Source organism: Odocoileus virginianus, chromosome 23 (assembly GCF_023699985.2).
Source record: "Odocoileus virginianus isolate 20LAN1187 ecotype Illinois chromosome 23, Ovbor_1.2, whole genome shotgun sequence".
In the NCBI taxonomy this organism is placed as follows: Eukaryota; Metazoa; Chordata; class Mammalia; order Artiodactyla; family Cervidae; genus Odocoileus; species Odocoileus virginianus.
In genome coordinates this window covers 7183500-7206199 of record NC_069696.1, presented here as the reverse complement: position 1 = coordinate 7206199, position 22700 = coordinate 7183500, and the positions used below count along the sequence as shown (strand labels likewise).

Here is a 22700-nt window from a genome sequence, read left to right as displayed (position 1 = left end):
CCCTGACACCCAGTCAGGGGCAACCCTAGGCTTTTTGTTTTTCTCTTGCTTTTCCTTTTTGTTGGCCTTGTGCTGGGTTTGTTTACAAAAGATGTATTTTGTTTAACCAAATATTAAAAATGGAAAACTCCGTACATAAATTTCATCTGTCTGAATTCTGTAACCATGTACAGTTTAAAAAGTGAACTTTAGTTTTAGAAGGCATTCACAACTGCTCTAAGTCATCTTTTAGAGACATACTGTGTTTTGGTCAAACCTCTCACTTCAAAAATCCAGACAAGTCACCAAGTACGACTTGACTCAGAAGTCTAAGACATTTCTCCATTTAACTTATAAAAACTAGGCTCCACAACATGAAGAACCCTAACCTTCATCTAAGTACAAGTTTTCCTTACTAACAAGTGATAATATTTTTCCCTGATTAACAAGTAGATCAGTATTTCAGGAGGGCCTGGGAGGCCCCAACATCAAGTACATTGCAGGATTCTGAGTAGGGCTGTCTAGATTTGAATTCAGATCAGGCATTTTCTGTTCAGCCTGGAGCAGATCCTTTAACCTTTCTGGGACTGTCTTCTGTAAAATGAGAATACTACCACCTCCTCAAGTGTATAATACGGTTCCAGCAACCCACATGAAAGGCTTAGTATTGTTACTAGCACAATGCCAATAAAAATGTATGTTAAGTGGAGAAACTACAGAGTTCAAAGATAGGGCTACTGCTGGATTCACCATCAAGAGCTCATCAGCAATTACAGTTGATCCTCAAACAGCACAGGTTTGAACTATGTGGGTCTGCTCTATACATGGAATTTTTTCAATGAATACGTCAGTACCATGACCTGGACTGAAGACACACAGAGGGCCACTGATAAAAGAAATGCACAGACTTGATTGCATGGAGGGTTAGTCCCCCCAACCCTTTATTTTTCAAGGGTCAACTGTATTTTAAAAAAAAAAAAAACCCAAGATGTTCTACTTGTAACCTTCCTATTCTCAGACTAGAATTCAATACTGTCACTCTTTACAAGTCCTTTATAATTTTTTTTGGGGGGGCGGTGGGATTTGCTGCATGGCCATGTGAAATCTTAGTTCCCTGACCAGGGATCAAACCTGTACCCCCTGTAGTGGAAGTGCAGAGTCTTAACTACTGAACCACTGGTGAATCTGCCTCTCAATGCAGTTTTTGATCCCTGGGTCAGGAAGATCTTGGCAACCCCCTCCAGAATTCTTGCCTGGGAAATCCCATGGACAGAGGAGCCTGGCAGGCTACAGTCCATGGGGTCCCAAAGAGTCAGACACGACTTAATGACTGAAACGTCACTGTAGACTGTGCAACTACATAAACCTAATCCTCTGTTGGCGGACCTGAAAGTGACTGCTGGAACTCGGAGAGGTTCTTGGACAAAGAGGAATTTTTCACCTTTTTGGCCCTAAGGGGTCAATCGGTATTCAATGGTGCTGCTGGCTTAGGTGAGAGAAGACGTCTTTGCCCTTCTAAAACGGTCTAAGTAATTTCCAGGTATGTATCACAAGCACTTGGAAGACTTTTTTTGTTGTTGGAATCATTTTTTTTTAATATTTAAATACAAAAAGCACTGACTTTTTTTTTTTTCCTTTTTAGACACATATACACACAAGTCTAACAGCCGAGATATTGGAGGAAATGAGCTCCTGCTCTGTCCTCCAGTTCCCATCTTACGGCTGAAGCTGCCAGCCCTCCCTCCATCCTTTCCAACGTACACAGAAATTCACAGTGGCTGCTTTGCAGCAGAGCTGTAATTAATGCATTTTGTATTTTATCTTGTGTGCATATCCTTCCCCAATATCTCCATTCTATTGTTAATGGTCAGGGGCACGTCCTTCTCCACAGCATTAGTTCCCACCCCAGCAATGGAATAGTGAGATCTTCCACCAGGAGTAATTTAGTGAGGGGGGTGGGGTGGCCAGAGCTGGAGTAACCGTCTGCGTTGCTGCACTCCGGTATCAGCATGAGGAGAGAAGAAATAGGACAGTGGAGGGCACAGCTGCAAGTGAGGAGTCTCTCCATGAGCCAATGTGGGGAGAATTCCCGCCACCAGGTTTATAGAGCAATGTGCCAAAGTTTAAAAAAAAAAAAAAAAATCCAATAATCAGCAGTTCAAACACTATTGAATTTTCAAACTTCTTCCACCAAGACGGGTCAAATATAGCAGTAGCAATCTAGATTTTTCCAGGAAGTGAAGGTAGAGCCCCGGGCATTCCTCCTGACAGCCCTGTATTAGGCCCTAGAAGTATCTGGAAAAGAAAAGGACGGGTGTAAGGCATTGTACAGATCCAAGGGTCTAATTTTCATCATACCTGTATGGGCAGACAAAGTCTATGAAAACAATGTTGCGAAAACAATGCTCAGGTAGCTAAAGGGCTTGGGCCAGATCCCAATCCTGCATGGCACATTAACTGCCCTACCTAGGCGCTGGAGGAATAAACAAACTTGTGTCACCACAGATGGCAAAAAGCCCAGGGTCTGGGCTCACCTGCCGTTGTTGCAGCTGCTGCTGTTGCTCCATCTGCAGCTTCTCAGTTTCAAAGACGACCGGAAGAACCAGGATCATGAAGGAAGTGGTTCCAATCCACAAGGCTGCCCTGGAAAACCTGCACAGGAAGCATGAGCATGACGGCGAGACAAAGACAGACAGCTTCCCCAAGAACGAGCTAGTAACCAAACCTCTCACCCTGCACACACCGATGTTTTTTGATAAACGTGTTCTACCCAACCCTGCACCGTACTCCTGCCAGAAACAGGAGGAGCAGTTCTGGGGGTTGTATATTTAATAAGAGTCTGAACTGAATTCTCACAATGCTGCTTTTATTACACATTATCTCACATAATCTGATCCTCACAATGACCCCCACCGGATAAGAATCCTCACTTTACAGAGGAGAAAATCGAGACCAAGAAAGGTTAAGGTGGCACCGATCCAAGGTCACTCAGTGATCCAGGTGGCCTCCAACCCAGGTCTGCTACTTCCAAAGCCCGTGTTCATTCAGGGCACCTCGGTCACGCCAGGCACATCCCAATATCTTGGCCCTTGTCCCTTACCTGTACATTTTTTGAGCCACGAAGAGGGAAAGATCAAAAGTGGCTCCAGCCGCGGACCGGACCCTCTCCGGGAACATCTCCGTCAGACCCCACAGTCTCTCCGATAGAGTTTCATCTAGCTGTGGTGGAGGAGGCATGGATATGGGCCGAAGCTGCGCAACCACCCCCCGACGCCGGGACAAGCCGGCCCCAGCAGGGCATCACCCCGCCTCCCGGAGACGCCTCCGCTGGGACCTCTCCAGGCTCCGCGACGCGCCTTCGCCCAGACTCCGCACCACGCGGACCCCACACCCCCACTCCCTGCCCACACTTTCCAGCCCCTCCCTGCCCTGCGGCTCTCCGTACCTCCTCGTCGTCGTCTTCCTCCAGCTCTTCCTCAGGCTTCTCGGCATCGCCTTTCGGAAGCAATTCGTCCGGGGACAGGGGCGCCCCAGGGCCGGCGGCGGCGGCAGCCATGGCTGTGGGGGACACCGGAAGCGGAAAAGAAGAGGTGAGTGCAGCGACGGCGGCGGATAGAGCCGCTCTTCTGGGAGCCGGGTCTTGGCGGACTTGGGAAGAGCGCCGCCCTCTGGCGGATCGACTTCACCGGCCTTCAAAAGGCAGAAGGGAACGTGACAAACCTGGAAAATTTGTTAAGGCAGAGAGTCTAGTGTGCGCGCGGTAATTCTCTTCAGTGGACTTAGGGTGAGCCTGAAAATCTGCATTTTATTAATAACAAGCCTCCCAGATATCACACTTAAGCCAACACTAATCCAATTTCATTTTCCTGAGGGCTGTATTTAAAATTAGAGAGCTGGAGATGTATTGGTCTGGGAAAACGTGAAGTTAACAGTCTCAATGTATTAACATAAAGGCGAGTTAACACTCAAGTACCAGACATCGTTTGTGTGTGGGAAGGCGGGTGTGTGTGGGTGCTCATTTAATCCTCACATCAACCCACTGAGGTGCTATTACCCCCATTTTAGAAATGAGATTGAGGCACAGCACAGGGTTCAGGGTTGCTGCAAGTATTCCTGAAGGATGGATTTCTAGAAGTGGGTTTCCTGGACAAAAAGTTGCTCAGTCACTCAGTCGTGTCTGACTCTGCGACCCCATGGACTGCAGCACTCCAGGCGTCCCTGTCCATCGGCAATTCCTGGAGCTTGCTCAAACTCATGTCCATCGAGTTGGTGATGCTCTCATCTCATCCTCTGTCATCTCCTCACCATCTCATCCTCTGTCGTCCCCTTCTCCTCCCACCTTGAATCTTTCCCAGCATTAGGGTCTTTTCCATTGAGTCAATTCTTTGAATCAGGTGGCCAAAGTATCGGAGCGTTAGCTTCAGTCCTTCCAATGAATATCCAGAGTCGATTTCTTTTAGGATGGACTGGTTGGATGATCTCCTTGCAGTCGAAGGGACTCTCAAGAGTCTTCTCCAGCACTACAATTCAAAAGCATCAAATTCTTCAGCACTCAGCCTTTTTTATCATCCAGCTCTCACATCCATACATGTCTACTGGAAAAAACAAAAAAACTAAGATCATGGCATCTGGCCAAAAAGTGTGAACATTTAAAATTTTGCTAGGTATCAGGTCATTGCCCTCAGAATTAGAGTATCATATACTTTCACAATACTAAATGGAAGTGTCCTTTTCTCCACGTTCTCCAAATTTTTTTTTTTTGTCTATACAATGGATGAAAATGCTGCTTTTTATAATGTCCCCAACAAGTTATTAACATGAGGATAGTTTGATATACCTCTTTAGCCAACTGACTATGGAACCATAGACTCTCAGGACTGGACAGTCCCAAAACTTATCTGATAATTGACTTTGTCTTGTTCTTTCATATTGGGGTGGGGGGGTGGAAGGGACGGGGACTCAAGAGATATACCTAACCTTTGAGTTATGCAGGAATTAAGGTCCCCACGCAGGAGGAGGATTGTAACCTCAGGCTGAACACAAGATTCCTGGAGAATCGCCCTGTTAACTCACCACCAACCAATCAGGAGAAAGTCTGCACATGGTGGAAGATAAGGAAGACTCTGATCCCCTCCCCAAATGATTGTCCCTTTAAAAACTCTTATGGTCAGCAGAATTTCAGAGTTGGCTTTTGGACATGAGCCTGGCTTCTCCCCAAGTTGCTGGCCTCCTGAAGAAAGCTACCTTTCCTTTCCAACCAAGACTTGTCTCTGAGTATTGGTTTTTAAGCAGTGTACAGCTGAACCCGGTACTTCCCCGGTGGCTCAGTGGTAAAGAATCCACCTGTAATGCAGGAGACTGAGGTTCGATGCCTGGGTCAGGAAGATTCCCCTGGAGGAGGGCATAGCAAACCACTCCAGTATTCCTGCTTGGAGAATCCCAAGGACAGAGGAGCCTGGTGGGCTACAGTCCATAGAGTCGCAAAGAGTCAGACCTGACTGAAGCAACTGAGCAGGCAGGCAGCTGAACCTGAGTTCAGTAACAGGCTAGCTCTGCAGAAATGAAAGGTCAGCTTAATAGCCCAATGCCAATGGCATCTGGGCTTCCCAGGTGGCAATGGTGGTAAAGAACCCACCTGCCAATGCAGGTTAGGCATAAGAGACGCCAGTTTGATCTCTGGGTGGGGAAGATCCCCTAGAGAAGGGAATGGCAACCCACTCCAGTATTCTTGCCTGGAGAATCCCATGGACAGAGGAGACTGGCGGAATACAGACCATAGGGTTGCACAGAGTCAGAAACCACTGAAGTGACTTAGCAATGGCATCTGATTTCTTTTACAGATACTTAAAAAAAATGCTAGAAGACCAACACTCTTGAAGGGTTGAGAAGGCCATCTTGTATGGAAACTACAGATATTGTGTCTGATGAAATAAAGTTCATACTATAGAAAGATAAGAAAAATTTAAACATAAAATCTTCCTTTGCCTGTTCGGGCCTCCTCCCTCCCCTTTAGCATGTATTGTGACTCTTCTTTTAACCAGACCTCCTCATTGTTGTTGCCCAGTTGCTAAATCATATCTGACTCTTCGTGTCTGACCCCATGGGCTGCAGCACACTAGGCTTCTCTGTCCTCCACTATCTCCCAGGGTTTGCTCAAATTCACATCGATTGAGTCGGTGATGCCATCCAACCATCTCCATCCTCTGTTGTCCCCTTCTTCTCCTGCCCTCAATCTTTCCCAGCATGAGGGTCTTTTCCAAAGAGTTGGCTCTTCGAGTCAGGTGGCCAAATATTGGAGGTTCAGCTTCAGCATCAGTGCTTGCAATGAATATTCAGGGTTGATTTCCTTTAGGACTGACTGGTGTGGGAGACCTCCTTGGGAGACAGATAGACTGCCTGGGGACCTCCTAGATATTCCTTCTTAATCTCATCAAGGGTCACAACTCTTTAGGAGATAGCCTTCCTTTTTTAAAAAACAGTTTTTGTTTTATTTTTGGCCTTGAGCCACATGGGATCTTAGTTCCTAGGCCAGGGGTTGAACCTGTGCCCTCTGCAGTGGAAGAGCAAAGACTTAACCACTGGACCCCCAGGGAAGTCCAGATAACCTTCCTTCTTAATCTTGTAAAATGCCATGATGACCCATTGATCTGGATTGTGTAAACTGTAGATTGTGTAAACTGGGCCTTACAGGACTTCCCTAGTGGTCCAGCAGATACGACTCTGTGCTCCCAATGCAGGAAGCCAAGGTTTGATCCCTCGTCAGAGAACTAAGATCTCACATACTGCAACTACTGAGTCGGAGTACCACAATGAAGACCCAGTGCAGCCAAAATAAATATATAAAAATAAAACCTAACAAAAAAGCACAAAACCCGGTAATAGGGGACTTCCCAGGTGGTCCAATGGTTAAGACTGTGCTTCCACTGCGGAGGGGCAGGGTGCAGGTTCAATCCCTGATGGTGGTGATGGTTGTACAATACGATGAGTGTATTAATATGACTTAACTATAAGCTTTTTGACAGTTAAGATGGTAATTTTTGTTATGTGTTTTGCCACATAAAAATGTTTTAATTAAAAACAAAAAAATTAGAACTATCCTCCAAAAATCCCCCTAAAAGTGGCGGGGGTGGGGAAGGGTATCTTCTTCCCCCAACCCAAGAGTGAATTCAAGAAGCTGCTGGGGAGGAAGGAGAGAAAGTGTCACTGATTATCTTAAGGAGAAATGGCTCAGTGGCAGCAAAGGAGACACACGAGAAGACTGGTGATAGCCCAGAGCCTCCGTTGAGGGACAAGTTGCGGGTGCCATCAATTGAGGGATGATGTCCCATGCTGGGTACAAGGGTGACTCTGCCATCTGGATGGAGCTGGGGTGTTCTAGAACCCCACCCCCAGCTCCTCTTATCCCCTATCCCTCAACTCCATAGCTTCCACCTTTCCTGTTTCTCTCGTGTCAGAATGTGAAACTGGCAATGCGGTAGTTCCTAATTTGGTTTGGTTCAGTGTGGGGCATAGATCCCTTTGAGAATTTTACAAAAGCTCTAAGTACCCCGTCCCAAGAAACCATACATGTCAGCCCATATCTGTACAATTATGCATATGGGTCCCCTTATTAGGCCTCGAGCTGTAAATTTTTTTTTTTTAGCATTTATTTTTGGCTGTGCCAGGTCTTCATCGCTGCTTGGGGGGCTCTCTCTAGTTGTACTGAGAGGGGGCTACTCTTTAGTGGAGGTGCGCGGGCTTCCCATTGTGGCAGCGTCTCGTGTGGACCACAGGCTCTAGAGGGCTGGCTTAGTTGCCATGAGGCACATGGGATCCTCCCAGAGCAGGGATCGAACCTGTGTCCCCTGCACTGGAGGTGGATTCTTAACCACTGGACCACCAGGGAAAACCCTTCTCTGGTTTTTTGCTCTCCCTCCCTCACACCCACAGAACTTTCTATCTCAGCTCTTCAATTCCAGTTCTTCCCTATGACAGTTCAGAAATTTACAAAATGGTCGCGGTGATTACAAATGATAGCAAACATTAAGTAGACAGCACTATTTACTTGGGTGCTCCCCAAAGTAGTAGATTTGGTCAATAAAGCTTGGAGGAGAAAGAATTTTAGCCAGCATCTGATAGATATATCTGATAAAAAGGTAAGATCTTGAAGGTATATAGCATTTTCTTTTTTTTCTTTTTGGCCACACTGCATGGCTTGAAGATCTTAGTTCCTTGACCAGGGATTGAACCCACCCAGGCCCTCAGCAGTGAATGCAGTGTCCTAATCACGGAACTACCAGGGAACTCCCAAACCACATAGCATTTCAGTGTGTGTGTGGGGCCGGGGGGGCGGGGGAGGAACCAAAAAGGTTTATGGTAGTGAGATATGGCTGATTCTTTTTCCCATTTCTTACAGATTTTCATTATTCTTGACAACCTTTGTGCCCAAAGATAATAAACAGTATAGTCCAAATCTCATCTATAACAGTATTAAGGTAGGTATAATGTGAACAATGAGTACTGCTTAATCAAAGTGTGACATTACAACACTGGAAAAATGGAGATGGAAAAAGGTAGGGGCTAAGAGCTAAATCCTCATCTTCTTGACTTATCCTTGACTCAGCTCACACAGCACATCCATCAGCAAACACTGGTGGGCTGCACCTTCAATTCCAGCTTAGAATCTGACCACTTCTCCTAAACTGCCACCTCTCTGGCCCCATCCTTGCCCCCTTCCATCTGTTCTCACACACAGGGAAGCCAGAGGGATTTTTTTTTTTTTTTAAATAAAAGTCGATCAGCGTTCCTCTGGTGAAACTCACCAGTGGTTTGCTTCCCTCCTCGCCCTAAATACAAGCCCTTCCTCACTGCAGAGCTGTCCCACACGACTGAAGCCCCCTCAGGTGCCAGCGGTGGTGCAGAGGGGACCAGGACCCACATCATTGGGACCATGAAACATGCCCCTCCTGATTCCAAAGCTTTCAGTCCTGGATCCTTCCCTTCTAGCTGGGTCATCTTGCTGGGCTTGTTTCTTCATCTAAAAGCAGGGGATGATGATAACAAACTTGAACATTTTTCATGAGAATTAGAAACATGGCCCTTCTTTGGTTTATGTCCCAATAAACCCATCTCATCCTTCTCATCCTCCTTCTCCTTTTGCTTTCAGTCTTTCCCGGCCTCAGGGTCTTTTCCATTCAGTCGGCTCTTCGCATTAGGTAGCCAAAGTATTGGAGCTTCAGCTTCAGTTCTTCCAATGAATATCCATTTTGCTAGCATTTTGCTAGACTGGAAAACTATAATAGGTCAAAATACAGTTTATACTAAATGGGTATCACTTTTGCACCATTCTAAAGTCAAAATATTGTAAACTGAACCATCATAAGACCACTGAACCACTGTCTACAGGTATCTAGCATCCAGGGTGCACAGTAAATGGTTGCTAAAGACACTGGTTGAGGAATAGGCAAACTCTCCATTGCTCCTATTATTTGCACGTGAAGACTTGCAGCTTCATCCAGTATCCTTTCTCAGTGTCTTCTAAGTGAGTCTCTCCTGCACCAGGAAGGAAGATTATGGGCTGGGGCTTCTCTATCTACCCCACAGGGAGCTGGCCCTGAGGATGGACTACACGAGGCAGCCCCTCACCAGCTCCCCTCTTTCACTGTGGGCTGTGGATCACAGGCTCCCACACTTCCTCTGTCTGATCCCAGACCAGTTTTTGAAACCTCTGGAGTTTGGTTCCTTATCTGCCAACAGGCATGCAGACTGGTATGCCCTGCTCCACAAGGCTGAGCTGAGGAGCAAAAGAGAGTCTAAGCAAGATCCAGAGCCCTGTCCCAGGCGGTAACGGGAATCCAGAAACAGCTGACCTCAGTAGCCATCCCTGTTCTAAAGCCTGGAGCTCCGTGCCGCCTCCAGTGCCTTCCCCCTGGACTTTGGAAGCTGGACTCCCTCTTGCTGACTTTGGCTAGCTCCTTCCACCAGCCAGAGAAGCCCGGCTCCCTCTAAGGGTACAAACTCCCACTTGGGGAAGCCAGCCCTCTATCCCAACCACTCAATCCCTCCAGGTCCAGGCGAGTCCAGAAAGAAGGCGGATAGGGGGTCTGGGCAGAGCGACCATTTCTACTCCAGCTCAGCCTCTGCGGATGCCCAGGAAGCTGGAATGCTTCTCCTGGGATGGGGACATCCCCGCACAACCTAGATGACAGTGCATCCCAGGATTAGAACCCAGCCTCTGTAACTCACTTCCTCAGGAACTGAGGCTTCTTTTTTTCAGTCTTTTGGCCAGAGAGAGATTAGATAGCATCATTTAATTTTAAAAAGTAGGGTAGAGAGGAAAGTAGCACAAAAATATAGTGTTGCCGTGGAAGGCTGGCACTGGCTGCCGAGATGCTGAAGCCAGAGGAGGTTGTGCATCTGAGGGAAATGAGTGTTCTTTAAAGGAGCAAGAGGATGGGCTGGAGGGCAGATAACCAGGACAGCCTCTCATCTGAGACCCCCCACCTCCCAACAAGAGGGCGCCACACCTCAAACACCGACGTGAGGGGATGATGGGATGACTTCCGTCCCAGGAGGGTGAGCCTGAGCCATGGCCATTTGGGTGTTAAGTGACTGGAGAAAACCCAAAGGCTTCTGTCACCCCCAGACCTCCCCGGGGAGGTCTCCCCTGCCGTGAAGCACAGGACTGGCCTGGAATCTACTGCGGTCACCTTCCTACCGCCAACCCAAGGGGGCCAGTGCCTTCTGGCCCTATTATATGATGCTCTCTCCCGGGACCTGATCCCTCCGTTTGGCTAAAAATACCCTCAGCCACATCCCCCTCTTCTGATGGATGGGTTTCCCCCTGTTCTACAAACAGGTGTCTTTGGGGTCTTCATTTTCTCCGCCTGCTGACACTCTTCAGTTCATCCAGCTCTTTCTCCATTAAGTGGGATTCAGCAGTGGTCTCCGAGAGCTGGAAGAAGAGCAGCAAACCGTTAGAGACGGGGATGTTTCAGGGCCATGATTCAGGTCGGCAAGGCCAGCCCTGTGCGCTGGGAAAGGCCCCTGGCATTCCTCTAATGCTGCCGGTGCCTCCAAGGCAGGAACCCCTTTGTAACTGGGCAGAAAGTAATCTCCTGAAGACCCAGGGCCTCAAGCACTTGCGGAGCACTCACCATCCATTCTCTCATCATTTCTTATCACCTAGGATTGTGTGGCACCCACTGTGTTAAGGACACCAGGTTTCAAGGGATGAAAAGCGCAGATATTGGTGGTTTCAAGGCTAAAGGACTAAGTTGCCTCTGAGTCGTGGCTCACGTAAAAATGGTTGAAAAAGAATGCCACTCCCCTCATTAGGATCCCTCACTTGTCTCTGGAGGAGAGGGTGGAAGACGTTGCAGACAGGGATGGAGAGACACAGACTCCAGAGGTCAGCTGACTGAAACAGAAGAGCTGCACTTCCCGAGCCAGACACTATTCCCAGAGCTTTACTTGTATTATTAACTCAGTAATGAGGTGGATCCTCTTTTCGGGCCCATTTTACTGCTGAAGACACTAAGCTTCTTCACACAGAGCAGTTAAGTAACTTGTCTGAAGTCACACAGCCAGGGGCGAAGCTGGGTCAGGGACCCAGGCAGTTTAGCTACAGACACAGGCTCTTAAACACACGGCAGGGTGCCCTCCTGCCTCTCCTGAACCTCCACATACACCTCTAGGTTCAACAGGCCGTTGGGTTTTAAAAGCCACAAGAAACGGATGCCAACAGGTGGTGTGGCTCTGCGCAGGTCTTCGCCAGGCTCCAGTTAAGGCTGCGTGGTGCGGGTCCCTGCCCAGCAAGGAGCAGACTGTCCTTCAGTCCTGAATGCCTTCCGGCCGCCATTCCTCGCTTTATCTTTCCTTAAATACCCCTTCCCACGATGGGCTCCTGACTGGACAGAATGAAGCTCTCCCTCCCCTTGGCGGATTCCAGGCCTGGACAAGACTCTAATCTCTGTCCTTACCTGAGGCACGTGTCACCGTGTTTGCTGTCTTTCTCTCAGTTAGACTCTGAGCCCTGAAGGGCGGGGGCTGTCTGCCTTGGTTTCGTATCTTTGGAGGCAGAGCAATGTGCCTGGGCAAGCTGGCACTCGAGAGCGTGGGCTGGTTGAAATGACTCGCGGGAAAGCTGCCCAGGGAAAGCCAAGGCATCGCCCCCCGGATGCACTCCTCACCATGTCCAGCAGGATGTCCACCTTCAGCCGCAAGAGGTTGTTCTCTTCTTCCAGCTGCTGGTTCCTTCTCCGCAGGCGCTGAGTCTCCCTCCGGTCCACACCTCCACTAACCCCCGTCTCTGGCAGAAGGGTACAACCAGCGGTCACCAAGTGCGGGTTGCCTTCCACCATCATGCTGGGGCAAAATGGCAGGAAATGCAGCCCACCTGCTATCCACTGGCCATTCTCAAACTTCAGGCTCTGCCCGGCCAGGTTCATGGTGGGGGTTCCGTAGTCAAGGCCCAGTTCCACCTCCCGCGTTGACCGGTCCAACTGTGGGTGAGACATTCACACCGGCATCAGGCGGCCAGAGTACCCAGGCTTGTGGTCCAGCACCCCTTCTGCTAGCTAGGAGACCCCCTGCATGCACTCAGTCGCATCAGACTCTTTGTGACCCCCCCAATTGTAGCCTGCCAGGCTCCTCTGTCTATGGGATTTTCCTAGCAAATACTGGAGTGGGTTGCCATTTCCTCCTCAAGAGGATCTCCCCAACCCAGGGACAGAACCTGGGTCTCCTGAATTGGCGGGCGGGTTCTTTACCCCTGTGCCACGTGGGAATCCCTGACTATGTGACCCCCAACAACTCATTTCTTTTTCTCTAATCATAACTCCGCACATTTAATAAGTTTTTTTTTTTCAAATAATGTCAGAAAATTAAGGTACCGAAAAAGTTTTAAACTATAAAAGAAAAGTACTGCTTTATATAATAAGTGTTTTCCTATATATGCTGAAATTTGCAAACTGAATTATTTCATATCTACAGGGCACTTGGCAGTTTAACAAGTCTCACCGTAAATTTTTCGCCAAGTGAAAAATCCTTTTTAAATGTAAGCTTGAGCCATCACTTGCTTCCTATGGAGCTACATATGTCCTGGAAAAGGCATGAAGTGCTAAGTCCCAACTAGTGGTAGCAGCTGTTCTTTAATGTGTTTTTCAACGTTTCTACAGCTCACTGAGCGCCCACCGTGGGCCAGGGCTGGTACTGGATACACAGAAATGAATGCAACCCTTCTACCCTGGAGGAGCTTGGAAACTGCCTTTGGAGCTGTGGCAAATCCTTTTGAACGTTTTTAATGTTGGCAAAACATCATCCTTTGAGAACGAATTTGTTCTCAGACATGACTAAAAAACTGATTCCTGGCCAAGTCTTGGGAATCAAGTGAAGTCAAATTGGATAAGATCCTTTGGTCTCCAAAATCATAATGAGAATGACTATCTTTTAAGGTTCTTGAACAGTTCTGATAATAATTTCCAAACAGGAGTTAAGACATGGTTTCAGCAATAGCAATCATATGAATTAAAAGGATATCCTCCCACGAGGATGCCTCTGGAGGACCACACTTTCCATAAGAGGCCAGGCTCAAGGCTCTGTTCACACTGCACACCACTGTTGATACTCACATTATGCAGGTTGGAGAGAGAGGCCGACTTCCGAGGGGGCGTCTTCTTCGGACTAAACGTACTTCCAAAGAGAGGCATCTTCAGCCTGATGAAGGAAAGGTCAATGCTCCCTTCTCCCAGGGTCAGAAAAAGTCAAGGGTTACAAAGAGTTGGATCAGTGACCTTGTGCCTCTGTCCTGAAATCACGAAAACACACATTCTATCATGTGACCATTAACTGTCCTGGTGACAGCTCCCCTGTGCTGAGTGCTCACGATGTGCTAGGCAGCATGCCCAAACCTTGGCAACATCTCAGTCCTCACAATCACCCTTGGTTCAGCTCCTCTTAGTATACCTATCTGACAGATGAGGTTTAGAAAGACTATGGGCCTAAGTGGGAGCTGGTATTTGAACACAGGTCTGTGTGACTAGTCTATGTCAACCACAGGTAAGTGCCTAACTGGCTTGTCTTAAGTTTCGTTAAAAACTGGCATCACCAGATTTATAGTCTAGACCAAGGCACTAGAAGGACTCTCAAGAGAGTCCTTTGGACAGCAAGGAGATCAAACCGGTCAATCCTAAAGGATATTAGCCCTAAATATTCATTGGAAGGACTGATGCTAAACCTCCAATAATTTGGCCACCTGATGCAAAGAACTGACTCACTGGAAAAAGACCCTGATGCTGGGAAAGATTGAAGGCAGGAGGAGAAGGGGGTGACAGAGGATGAGATGGTTGGATGGCATCATCGACTCAATGGACATGAGTTTGAGCAGACTCTGGGAGACAGTGAAGGGCAGGGAAGCCTGGTGTGCTATAGTTCATGGAGTCGCAGAGAGTTGGACACCACTGAGTGACTGAACAACAACAAAAGGCGTGAGATCCTTACTCCTGGACACTGGTAAGGCTCACACCTGGGGCAACAGCTTCTACATATACTCCATTTTAAAGAAATAAAAGCTTTTTCTGGGAACATGCCTTTTTGCTTTCTTATTGGTTTCTTTTTGATTAAAGAAGTTCTTCATTTTAGTGGGATCTGACTTATTAAATTTTTTTAATGATTAGTGTTTTTTATTTAAGAAATTTTTGCATACCCTAAGGTCATGATATTTTCATACATTAACTTTTGAAAGTTTCCTTCTTTCAGCTTTCACACTTAGGACAGCCACTCATCTGCAATTAACTTTTTTTTTTTTTTTTGCAATTAACTTTTGTATGTGATGAGAGGCAGGGCCACGGCTCCTTTCTTTCCCTGTATTGTGTGTGTGTGTTATTCGCTCAGTGGTGTCCGACTCTTTGCAGCCCCATAGACTGTAGCCCGCCAGGCTCCTCTTCCCATGGAATTCTCCAGGCAAGAATACTAGAGTGGGTTGCCATTCTCTTCTCCAGGGGATCTTCCCAACCTAGAGATCAAACCCTGCTCTCCTGCATTGCAGGCAGATTCTTTACCATCTGAGCTACCAGGGAAGCCCAATTTTAATGTACATTACACAGATAGCTTAACAAGATTCCCTCTAAGAAACTGTAGAATGATGATACCAATAATGAAGGCACAAATGAGCAAAAAGAAAGCAGCAGAGCTCTCACCTTTCCTACTCCCAGGGATAAAATCTTCCTTCACCACATCATGAGATAAAATGGTAATTTTATCATATCTAGCAAGAAATTGGCCAAAGAGAAAGGGAACTTCTCAAGACTACTTGAAACAAGGTTTTATATCAACTATTATTAAAAAATAATTCGTAGCTTTTCTTCACAATTAGCAAGACATATATTTAACAAGGACACAAAGAAAAAACTTCATACTGTTTTCAGTGATGTAGAAATTAATATCAATGAAATTAATGATAAAAGTTTAGAAGCTTCTTTAGAAGCTTTACAATATAGATATATATATATGTATAGAAGTATATGTACATATGACTTACAAATAAATAAAACACATAAGACATTTAGGGGTGTGTGCTCATGAGTTTTACTGGTGTGTGTATGTGATTAAAAACACAGAGATAGAAAACAGACTTGTGGACACAGTGGAGGAAGGAGATGAGACAAATTGAGAGAGTAGCATTAAACATATGCATTACCATATATAAAAAAGATAACTAGTGGGAAGTTGCTATATAACACAGCTCAACCCAGTGCTCTGTGACAACCTAGAGGGTTGAGATGGGCTGGGGGGTGGGAGGGAGGTTCAAGAGAGAGGGGAACATATGTATACTTATGGCTGATTCACACTGTTGTGCAGAAACCAACACAACATTATAAAACAATATTCCTCCAAAAAACAGTGGTAGACCCACAGCCTGAGAGATGGCATTTGGGCTGGGGCGTAACACTTTAGGACTTGGACAAACCAGAATGCTTCCATCTTGATGGTGGGTGGGACAGCAGTGGGGACTGAGATCTTGAGGGTGTTTGAAGCCGTGCTACTATGTCATCCAAAACATCGTGGAAGGCCCTGGCATTGTTTCTGCAGGAGAAAAGAAAAATCATGGAAGAGGGAAGACAATTACTCTTATGTCCACAGAGGGCAGAACAGGAATGAAATAGGAATACCCAGGGAGAACGATTTTCACCGAAAAAATAAAAGGTCATAACAAAAACTAACTAACTAATATCACTTCTTGAGTATCCATAAGAGGTTGGACCCAATGCTGGGGACACTTCATATATTTATTTTATTCCTTGCAGGAATCCCATAAGGTAATTTTCCTGTCCATATCAGAAACGAGAAAACTAGGGCTTGAAGAAGTTATCCAGTTTTCCCAAGGTTCATAACCATGGTCAGTTGGCTAAACATGTATACCAAATTATCCTTGTATTAATAACTGGTGGGGTACATCATAAAAAGAAGCATTTTCATCCATCATGTTGGCAACATTTAAGAGATCAATAATACAATGTTGGTGAAGGTATGGAGACAAAGATACTCTTGGTGGAAACATAAGATGCTATCATTTTTTTCCATTAGGCAAAACCTAGTAAAGTTTTTCAGATGCATAGTTTTTGGCCAGCAAATCTACTTGTAAAAATTTATCCTCCAGAAAGAATTGGACATGTTCACACAAATATTCTCTGTTGTTGGTAGCAGTCAAAAATAAGAAACAATGCAAAAGCTCTACTGATGTTTGGTATAGCCAAATACATTATGGCACATTATTATAAGGGAACACTAGATAATAAGTAAAAACAAAGAGACAGGCATAGGTGTACTGACTTGAAAAGACATCCAACACACTCTATCATTAAGAAAGCAAGTGATAGGGACTTCCCTGGTGGTCTGGTGGCTAAGACTACACACTTCCAATTAAGGGGGCATGAGTTCGATCTCTGATTGGGGAACAAAGATTCCATATACCACATGGCATGACCAAAAAAAAAAAAAAAAACAAGCAAGCAACAGAACCATGTATATATTATAATTGCACATGAGAAGACAAAAAGGAAAAAAAAAAAAAAAGCAAGAACATAGGTCTCTAAATAAAAAAGATTTGGAAGGATAAACACCAAATTGCACATAGTGGTTAAATCTGGCAAAGGAAGTAGGATGGCTGACTCAACTGAATTTGCCATTTTTAAACAGATTTTTTTAATTTTAATTTTTTTGGCTGTGTCGGGATCTTTACTTCCCCAACCAGGGATGGAACCTGGGCCCCTGGCAGTGAGAGCATGGAATCCTAACCCCTGTTCTGCCATCCTAATTCCTGAATTTGCCATTCTAAAGGTTAAAAAAAAACCCCAAAATGGCCAAATAGTGGCAATTTCATGTTATAATATAAAGTTATATTAAGGAAATGTTTGTGGATTTAATGAATTACAGTGACAATATATTCATGCATAACTTATGAAAACAAACCAAACTAATGTACAAAAAAAAAACAGATAAAAAGCAGTCCCTGCCCCTTCAAGCACCTGGAGACATCCGAAGAAGGAAAAATAAGCCAAGCTGTTCATGCAAAGTCCACAGTGGTGCTAAGAACACCAAGACTGAGCATAGCACCTGGCTACATCAGGCCACGTTCGAGGCCCAGTTATGCCTCAGCTGCTGGCTAAACCTTGGCCAAGCTACTGTAGTCTTCCAGGTTTTAACTTATTGCTGACTGGGTGGACTTTTGCAGAATCTAATGCCTATGGCCGGCGATTTGTTATGTAAGTGAATACATCTCTGGTCAATAACGTTCAGGAAACAAAGCCTCTCTGGTAAATAATGTGTTCACAAGGGCACTTCACCCATGACCTCACAAATTCTCATAACACTGAAGCCAACGCCCATCATCAATATATCACAGTCAGGGAAAAGGAAGGGTCTGGACTAACTTTTAAGTCAGATCCACTAAGCCAACTCTGGCTGAGACCCTGAAATTCTGGAACATGAGTGTGGGTCAAGAGGTACGAGCTCTACCCCTGGCCCCAGGCAGCCGTCTTTCCAGTGAAATTCCCTGGAGAGAGAGGGCTCAGCACAAAGGAAGCCACTGGAGAGCATCCGAGTTCCAACTTCGCGCTGCCGTTCACCCCCGGGGGCTCCTGCACTTACTTCTCTGGGCCCCAGGCTTCTTTATTTAAAATCAGGGCTTCCCTGCTAGCTCGGTTGGTAAAGAATCCGCCTGCAGTGCAGGAGACCCCGGTTGGATTCCTGGGTTGGGAAGATCCACTGGAGAAGGGATAGGCTACCCACTCCAGTATTCCGGCCTGGCGGAAGAAGAACAAGTAGTTTTTTCCCATCCTCAGATCAGAAAACTGAGGCTTAGAGAAGTAACGTGCCTCCAGTCACGCTGTGGGAAGGCGGTGGAACTGGGCTTCAAATAAGGTCTACGCATCTGCGCTGATGATCATAATCATTTCTTCACTGTGCAATGCTTTACCGTTGCAATGGGCCGTAAAATACAGTATTTTCTTTTAATATAACAAGAAAGTGAGAAAGAAGTCTCTAGCTTTCACCGGAATCTCAAAGACTTCAGAGCCAAGCAAGTACATGCCACGCAGGTACATGGCCACCACTCAGGGCTGTTAACTAACCGTAGCGAGCGTTCATTCGCGCGCTCTCGTTAATCACCTTCATCGCTGACCTACGAGCGGAATTACCACCCAATTTACAAACGAGGAAACACACTACGATAAATGTGGTGCACGGCCTGCGGAGAACCCGGCCCCCGTCCCCTGCTCCGCGCCCTCCGGTCGCTCCAGCTGCCGGGAGGCCCTAGGTCCCCGGGGAACGCCGGTATCCCACCCTTTCTCGGACCCTCGGGCGATGCTGGGCTCAGAGACGTACCTGACGTGCCCCAAAGTCGGGGGTTCCAAGCAAACCCCCGACCTCCCGCCTGGTACCCACCACAGGCCGAGTCAACCGCGGCCAGAGCGAGCCCGGGTGTCGCCCTGCCGTCACGCGCATGCGCGGGCGCAGCCCCGCTGGGTTCTACCACCGAGAGATTTGGAGGTACCCGGCGCCGCGCGGTCCCTATCGCGAGCCTATGCGAAGCGCCAGAAACTCTTGAGGACGGCTCTTGACATACTCAATAGACTCCACAGAGGCAGTGTCTTCTGGAGTCACTTGGGCTATAGGCAAGGTCGAGAAACCACACTCACTCTCCCCGCAACCCCCTTTGTCTGGTCTCTCCCCGGCCTACGGGGACCGTCGCCATGGTAACGGCGTGTCACGGATGCAGGCGAAACTCGCGAGGCCCCGCATTGTTGTGGGAAAAGGTACAAGTGTCGGCTGTGTCCCGCGTTGCCGGGAGAACGTCAGGACTTACAGCAGCAAAATGGGCCTCTCCCAGACGTCCCTCCCCCTCTTCCTCCTCCCAGATCACAAAACAAAGGGCACCCCTTCCTGGTGGATGTGGGGGGCAACAGGTCTCGGGTGTCCCATCCAGAACTTCACAGGGTCCCCTGAGGGCCCCGTGGCGGAATCGGCCCTGCCGAGTTCCGCGGATTCCGCCTGCAGTCTTCAGGTAAGATGAACAGACACAGACCATGACCCTGCCTTCCCACGCCCCATCTCTCCTCGGCTTTGACAGGTGGGGGAGACTGAGGCTGGGGGCCGCTTCAAGGTCGCACTGTGAGCAGGGTGCGGAGAACTACTCGAGAATCGACTCCAGATCTCCTAAAATCCTAACTGTGTGTTTGATAAACATTCCATTTGATAAACGAAGAAACTCGGGCTCATTCAAGGGATATTTACTGGGTGCCTAGTGAATGCACCAGGTCATCCAACCAATGAGGGGCAGGACCCATGGGTCTCTGGCTCCAAGAGAATTTTCTTCCAACTATACCTTACTTCATTGAAAAGGGGAAAGTTCCATGTCCTGGAACCAAACTGCCTGGTCTAACCCAGTACCATTCAATGGAAACATAATGTGGGCCACATACATAATTTATAATTTTATCGGAGCCATATTTTAAAAAAATTCTTTTGAAAATCAAGTGCTATTGCTATGAATAATGTTTATTTTCACTCTTACGTCCCAAATATGATCATTTCAATGTACAATCAATATTTTAAAATTTATTCTTCTTTAGGTTTTAAATTTTAATTAACTAAAATTAAGATGTTAGGACTTCCCTAGTGGTCTAGTGGCTAAAACTCCACGTTCCCAATCCAGGCGGCCCAGGTTTGATCCCTTTTCAAGAAACCAGATCTCGTGTGCCGAGGCAAAGAGTTCGCATGGTGCAGCTAAAAGGTGCCACAAGGAAGATCAAAAGATCCCGTGGGCTGCAACTAAGACCCAGCACAGCCAGATAAATAAATTTTTTTTAAAAAAGATTTTAGTTGTTTGGTCACACTAACCAAATTCCAAGGACTCAGTTGTCATATGTGGCTGGTGGCTGCTGTGATGCACAGGTCTAGACTTTTCTGGTTCTTCTACTCTGTGTCCCTCTGCTTGGATGGTATTTCCCTTCCTCATTTATCTGAGTAACCCCTGCTCTTCCGACACGTTGTGACACCTTGACTAGGTCGATATCCACTATTACGTCGCCTCTCACAGCGCTGTGTCCCTCCCTTTGAGGGACAGTGTGCTCAGTCGCTAAGTCGTGTCTGACTCCTTTGTGACTCCATGGGCTGTAGCCCACCAGGTTCCTGTGTCCATGGGATTTTCCAGGCAAGAATACTGGAGTGGGTGGCCATTTGAAGCAGTGGTCAGTTATAATTCATGCTTCCCAGGTGACGCTAATGGTAAAGAACCCTCCAAAGAGTCGCAGGTTCAATCCCTGGGTCAGGAAGATCCCCTGGAGAAGGAAATGGCAACCCACTCCAGTATTCTTGCCCGGAGAATCCCATGGACAGAGGAGCCTGGTGGGCTGCAGTCCATGGGGTCACAAAGAGTCAGACACGACTGAAAGCAACTTAGCACTAGCACATAATTAATTAGCACTTGTCACCTCTAGTTAACATAAGATCCATTAAGGCAGGGATCAAGTCTGGTTTCGTTCACCATCCTGTCCCCAGTAAGAATGAATTGCTGGTTCTGTTGGGCAGTCAGTAGGTAGTCATTTAATGACTGAAGGTTAAACTGAACAAAATCTGCCTGACTACAACCTCAGCATTGTTTTAACTTAACATGTTTAAGTTAAAACATTTAACTTTAAACAAAGGACTTACAAATCTCATGTGCAAGAATATGTGCTCCATGAGGGCAGAATGTTTTTTTATTCTTCCACTCATCTGCCCCTAATATACAGCACAGTCCTGGACACAGGGTAGATATTCAATGAAGTTAGTGTTCTCCCCATCCTCTTTTTCTCCCCAAGTAGTGACAGTAAAAACTTACCATGCTTCAGAGAATACTTACCCTAAAATAGTATGATGAAAAATTCAGAAAGGAACAGAGAATTTTAAATGTTTCACTTAAGAAGCATAATATTCAGTTCTCCCATTAGACGTGAGTCAGTCAGTTCAGTCGCTCAGTCGTGTCCGACTCTTTGTGACCCCATGAACCACAGCACACCAGGCCTCCCTGTTCCATCACCAACTCCCAGAGACTACCCAAACCCATGTCCATTGAGTCGGTGATGCCATGCAACCATCTCATCCTCTGTCATCCCCTTCTCCTGCCCTCAATCCTTCCCAGCATCAGGGTCTTTTCCAATGAGTCAGTTCGCATCAGGTGGCCAAAATATTGGAGTTTCAGCTTCAACATCAGTCCTGCCAATGAAATGTTAAACGAAAGCAAGAGGCTTCTTAACAGAGTCCCCCTAAGCCTGGCTTTTCAGAGAATGTTTTTAATTTTCCAGTTCATGTTGGGGCAGGGGCATGGAAGAAAACTCAGAAGCACTGTATGGCTAAAGATTAGGAGCAGAGTGTTGGCCTGGGCCAATCTTTCCTACAATCCAGCTGACTTGGGACAACCCAAATGGATAACCTCTTTGGCCCAAAAAGAAATGTGATGAGTTAGAAAGGGACTCAGGGAACTTCCCTGGTGGTCCAGCGGCTAAAACTCTGATCTCCCAATGGAGGGAGCCTGGGTTCGATCTCTGGTTGGAGAACTAGATCCCACATGCTGCAGCTAAGAGTTTGCATATCACGACCTAAACCTCCTGCATGCTACAACTAAGACTCAGTGCGCCTAAGTAAATAAAATGTTTAAAAAAAAAAGAATCAAATATTGACTGAACCTACTTCCTAGAGGGTAATTTGCCTAATGAAGAAAGATGTGGAAGCAAATTCTTCTAGTTCAGGCTTGTAAGTGCTGTAATAGTTGCAAGCAGAATCCTGGCCTTCACAGAGTAGGTGTGGTACTAATGGCCTGGAGTAATTAAAGGTTTTCTAAAGGATACATCACCTGGGCTGATTGAATGGGGGCAGCAGCATGTACAAAGGCATAGAGCACACAGCAGAGCAGGACCAGGAAGAAGCTGAGAGCAGCAGGCATATGGGATGGCTGGCTGGGGGAAGAGAGCAGAGCAGCAGGCAGGAATCAAAGGAGAGGAAAGGAGACTGCGGTAAAAGGGCACCTGATTAATTTTTTTCATCGAACTGTACCTTTTCTCTCTCCATCATGTATGAGCCTCTTGAGGGCAGACCTGAGTCTTTTACTTCATTATAACCAGGCCTATGCCCCCAGGCTCTGGACAGGGAGGACCCACAGATGGTAGTGATAAATTCCTCCTGGCCAGTAAGCAAGGACCCGGGAG

General features: G+C 46.8%; 3 protein-coding genes across 9 annotated transcripts in view; 1 reads left to right on the top strand and 2 right to left on the bottom strand.

The window, feature by feature from the left end:
• Positions 1-1545: 1545 nt before the first annotated feature.
• On the bottom strand, positions 1546-3572 carry TOMM22 (translocase of outer mitochondrial membrane 22). The gene is made up of 4 exons (XM_020896449.2): positions 3425-3572; positions 3080-3198; positions 2514-2631; positions 1546-2274 (listed from the first exon to the last, which is right to left on the bottom strand). The coding sequence occupies exons 1-4, from the start codon at positions 3533-3535 to the stop codon at positions 2200-2202; spliced, it is 423 nt and encodes a 140-aa protein (XP_020752108.1). The 5' UTR covers positions 3536-3572; the 3' UTR covers positions 1546-2199.
• A 6677-nt stretch (positions 3573-10249) lies between these two features.
• On the bottom strand, positions 10250-18991 carry CBY1 (chibby 1, beta catenin antagonist). Of its 7 annotated transcripts, none has more exons than XM_020896456.2 (7): positions 18841-18959; positions 15926-16041; positions 15156-15223; positions 13590-13699; positions 12356-12461; positions 12150-12268; positions 10250-10912 (listed from the first exon to the last, which is right to left on the bottom strand). In XM_020896456.2, the coding sequence occupies exons 4-7, from the start codon at positions 13665-13667 to the stop codon at positions 10832-10834; spliced, it is 384 nt and encodes a 127-aa protein (XP_020752115.1). In that variant the 5' UTR covers positions 13668-13699; positions 15156-15223; positions 15926-16041; positions 18841-18959; the 3' UTR covers positions 10250-10831. The 7 variants fall into 7 exon arrangements, with proteins under 7 accessions (XP_020752115.1, XP_020752116.1, XP_020752113.1 ...); XM_020896457.2 differs by having other exon boundaries at positions 13590-13674; XM_020896454.2 differs by having other exon boundaries at positions 13590-13765; positions 18841-18958.
• Positions 18992-19069: 78 nt separating this feature from the next.
• Positions 19070-22700, top strand: part of FAM227A (family with sequence similarity 227 member A) — a 51935-nt gene continuing 48304 nt past the window's right edge. The window contains exon 1 of the mRNA XM_070453334.1: positions 19070-19519. The gene's annotated coding sequence lies outside the window, so the exon portion shown is untranslated. The remainder of the gene's footprint in view (positions 19520-22700) is intronic.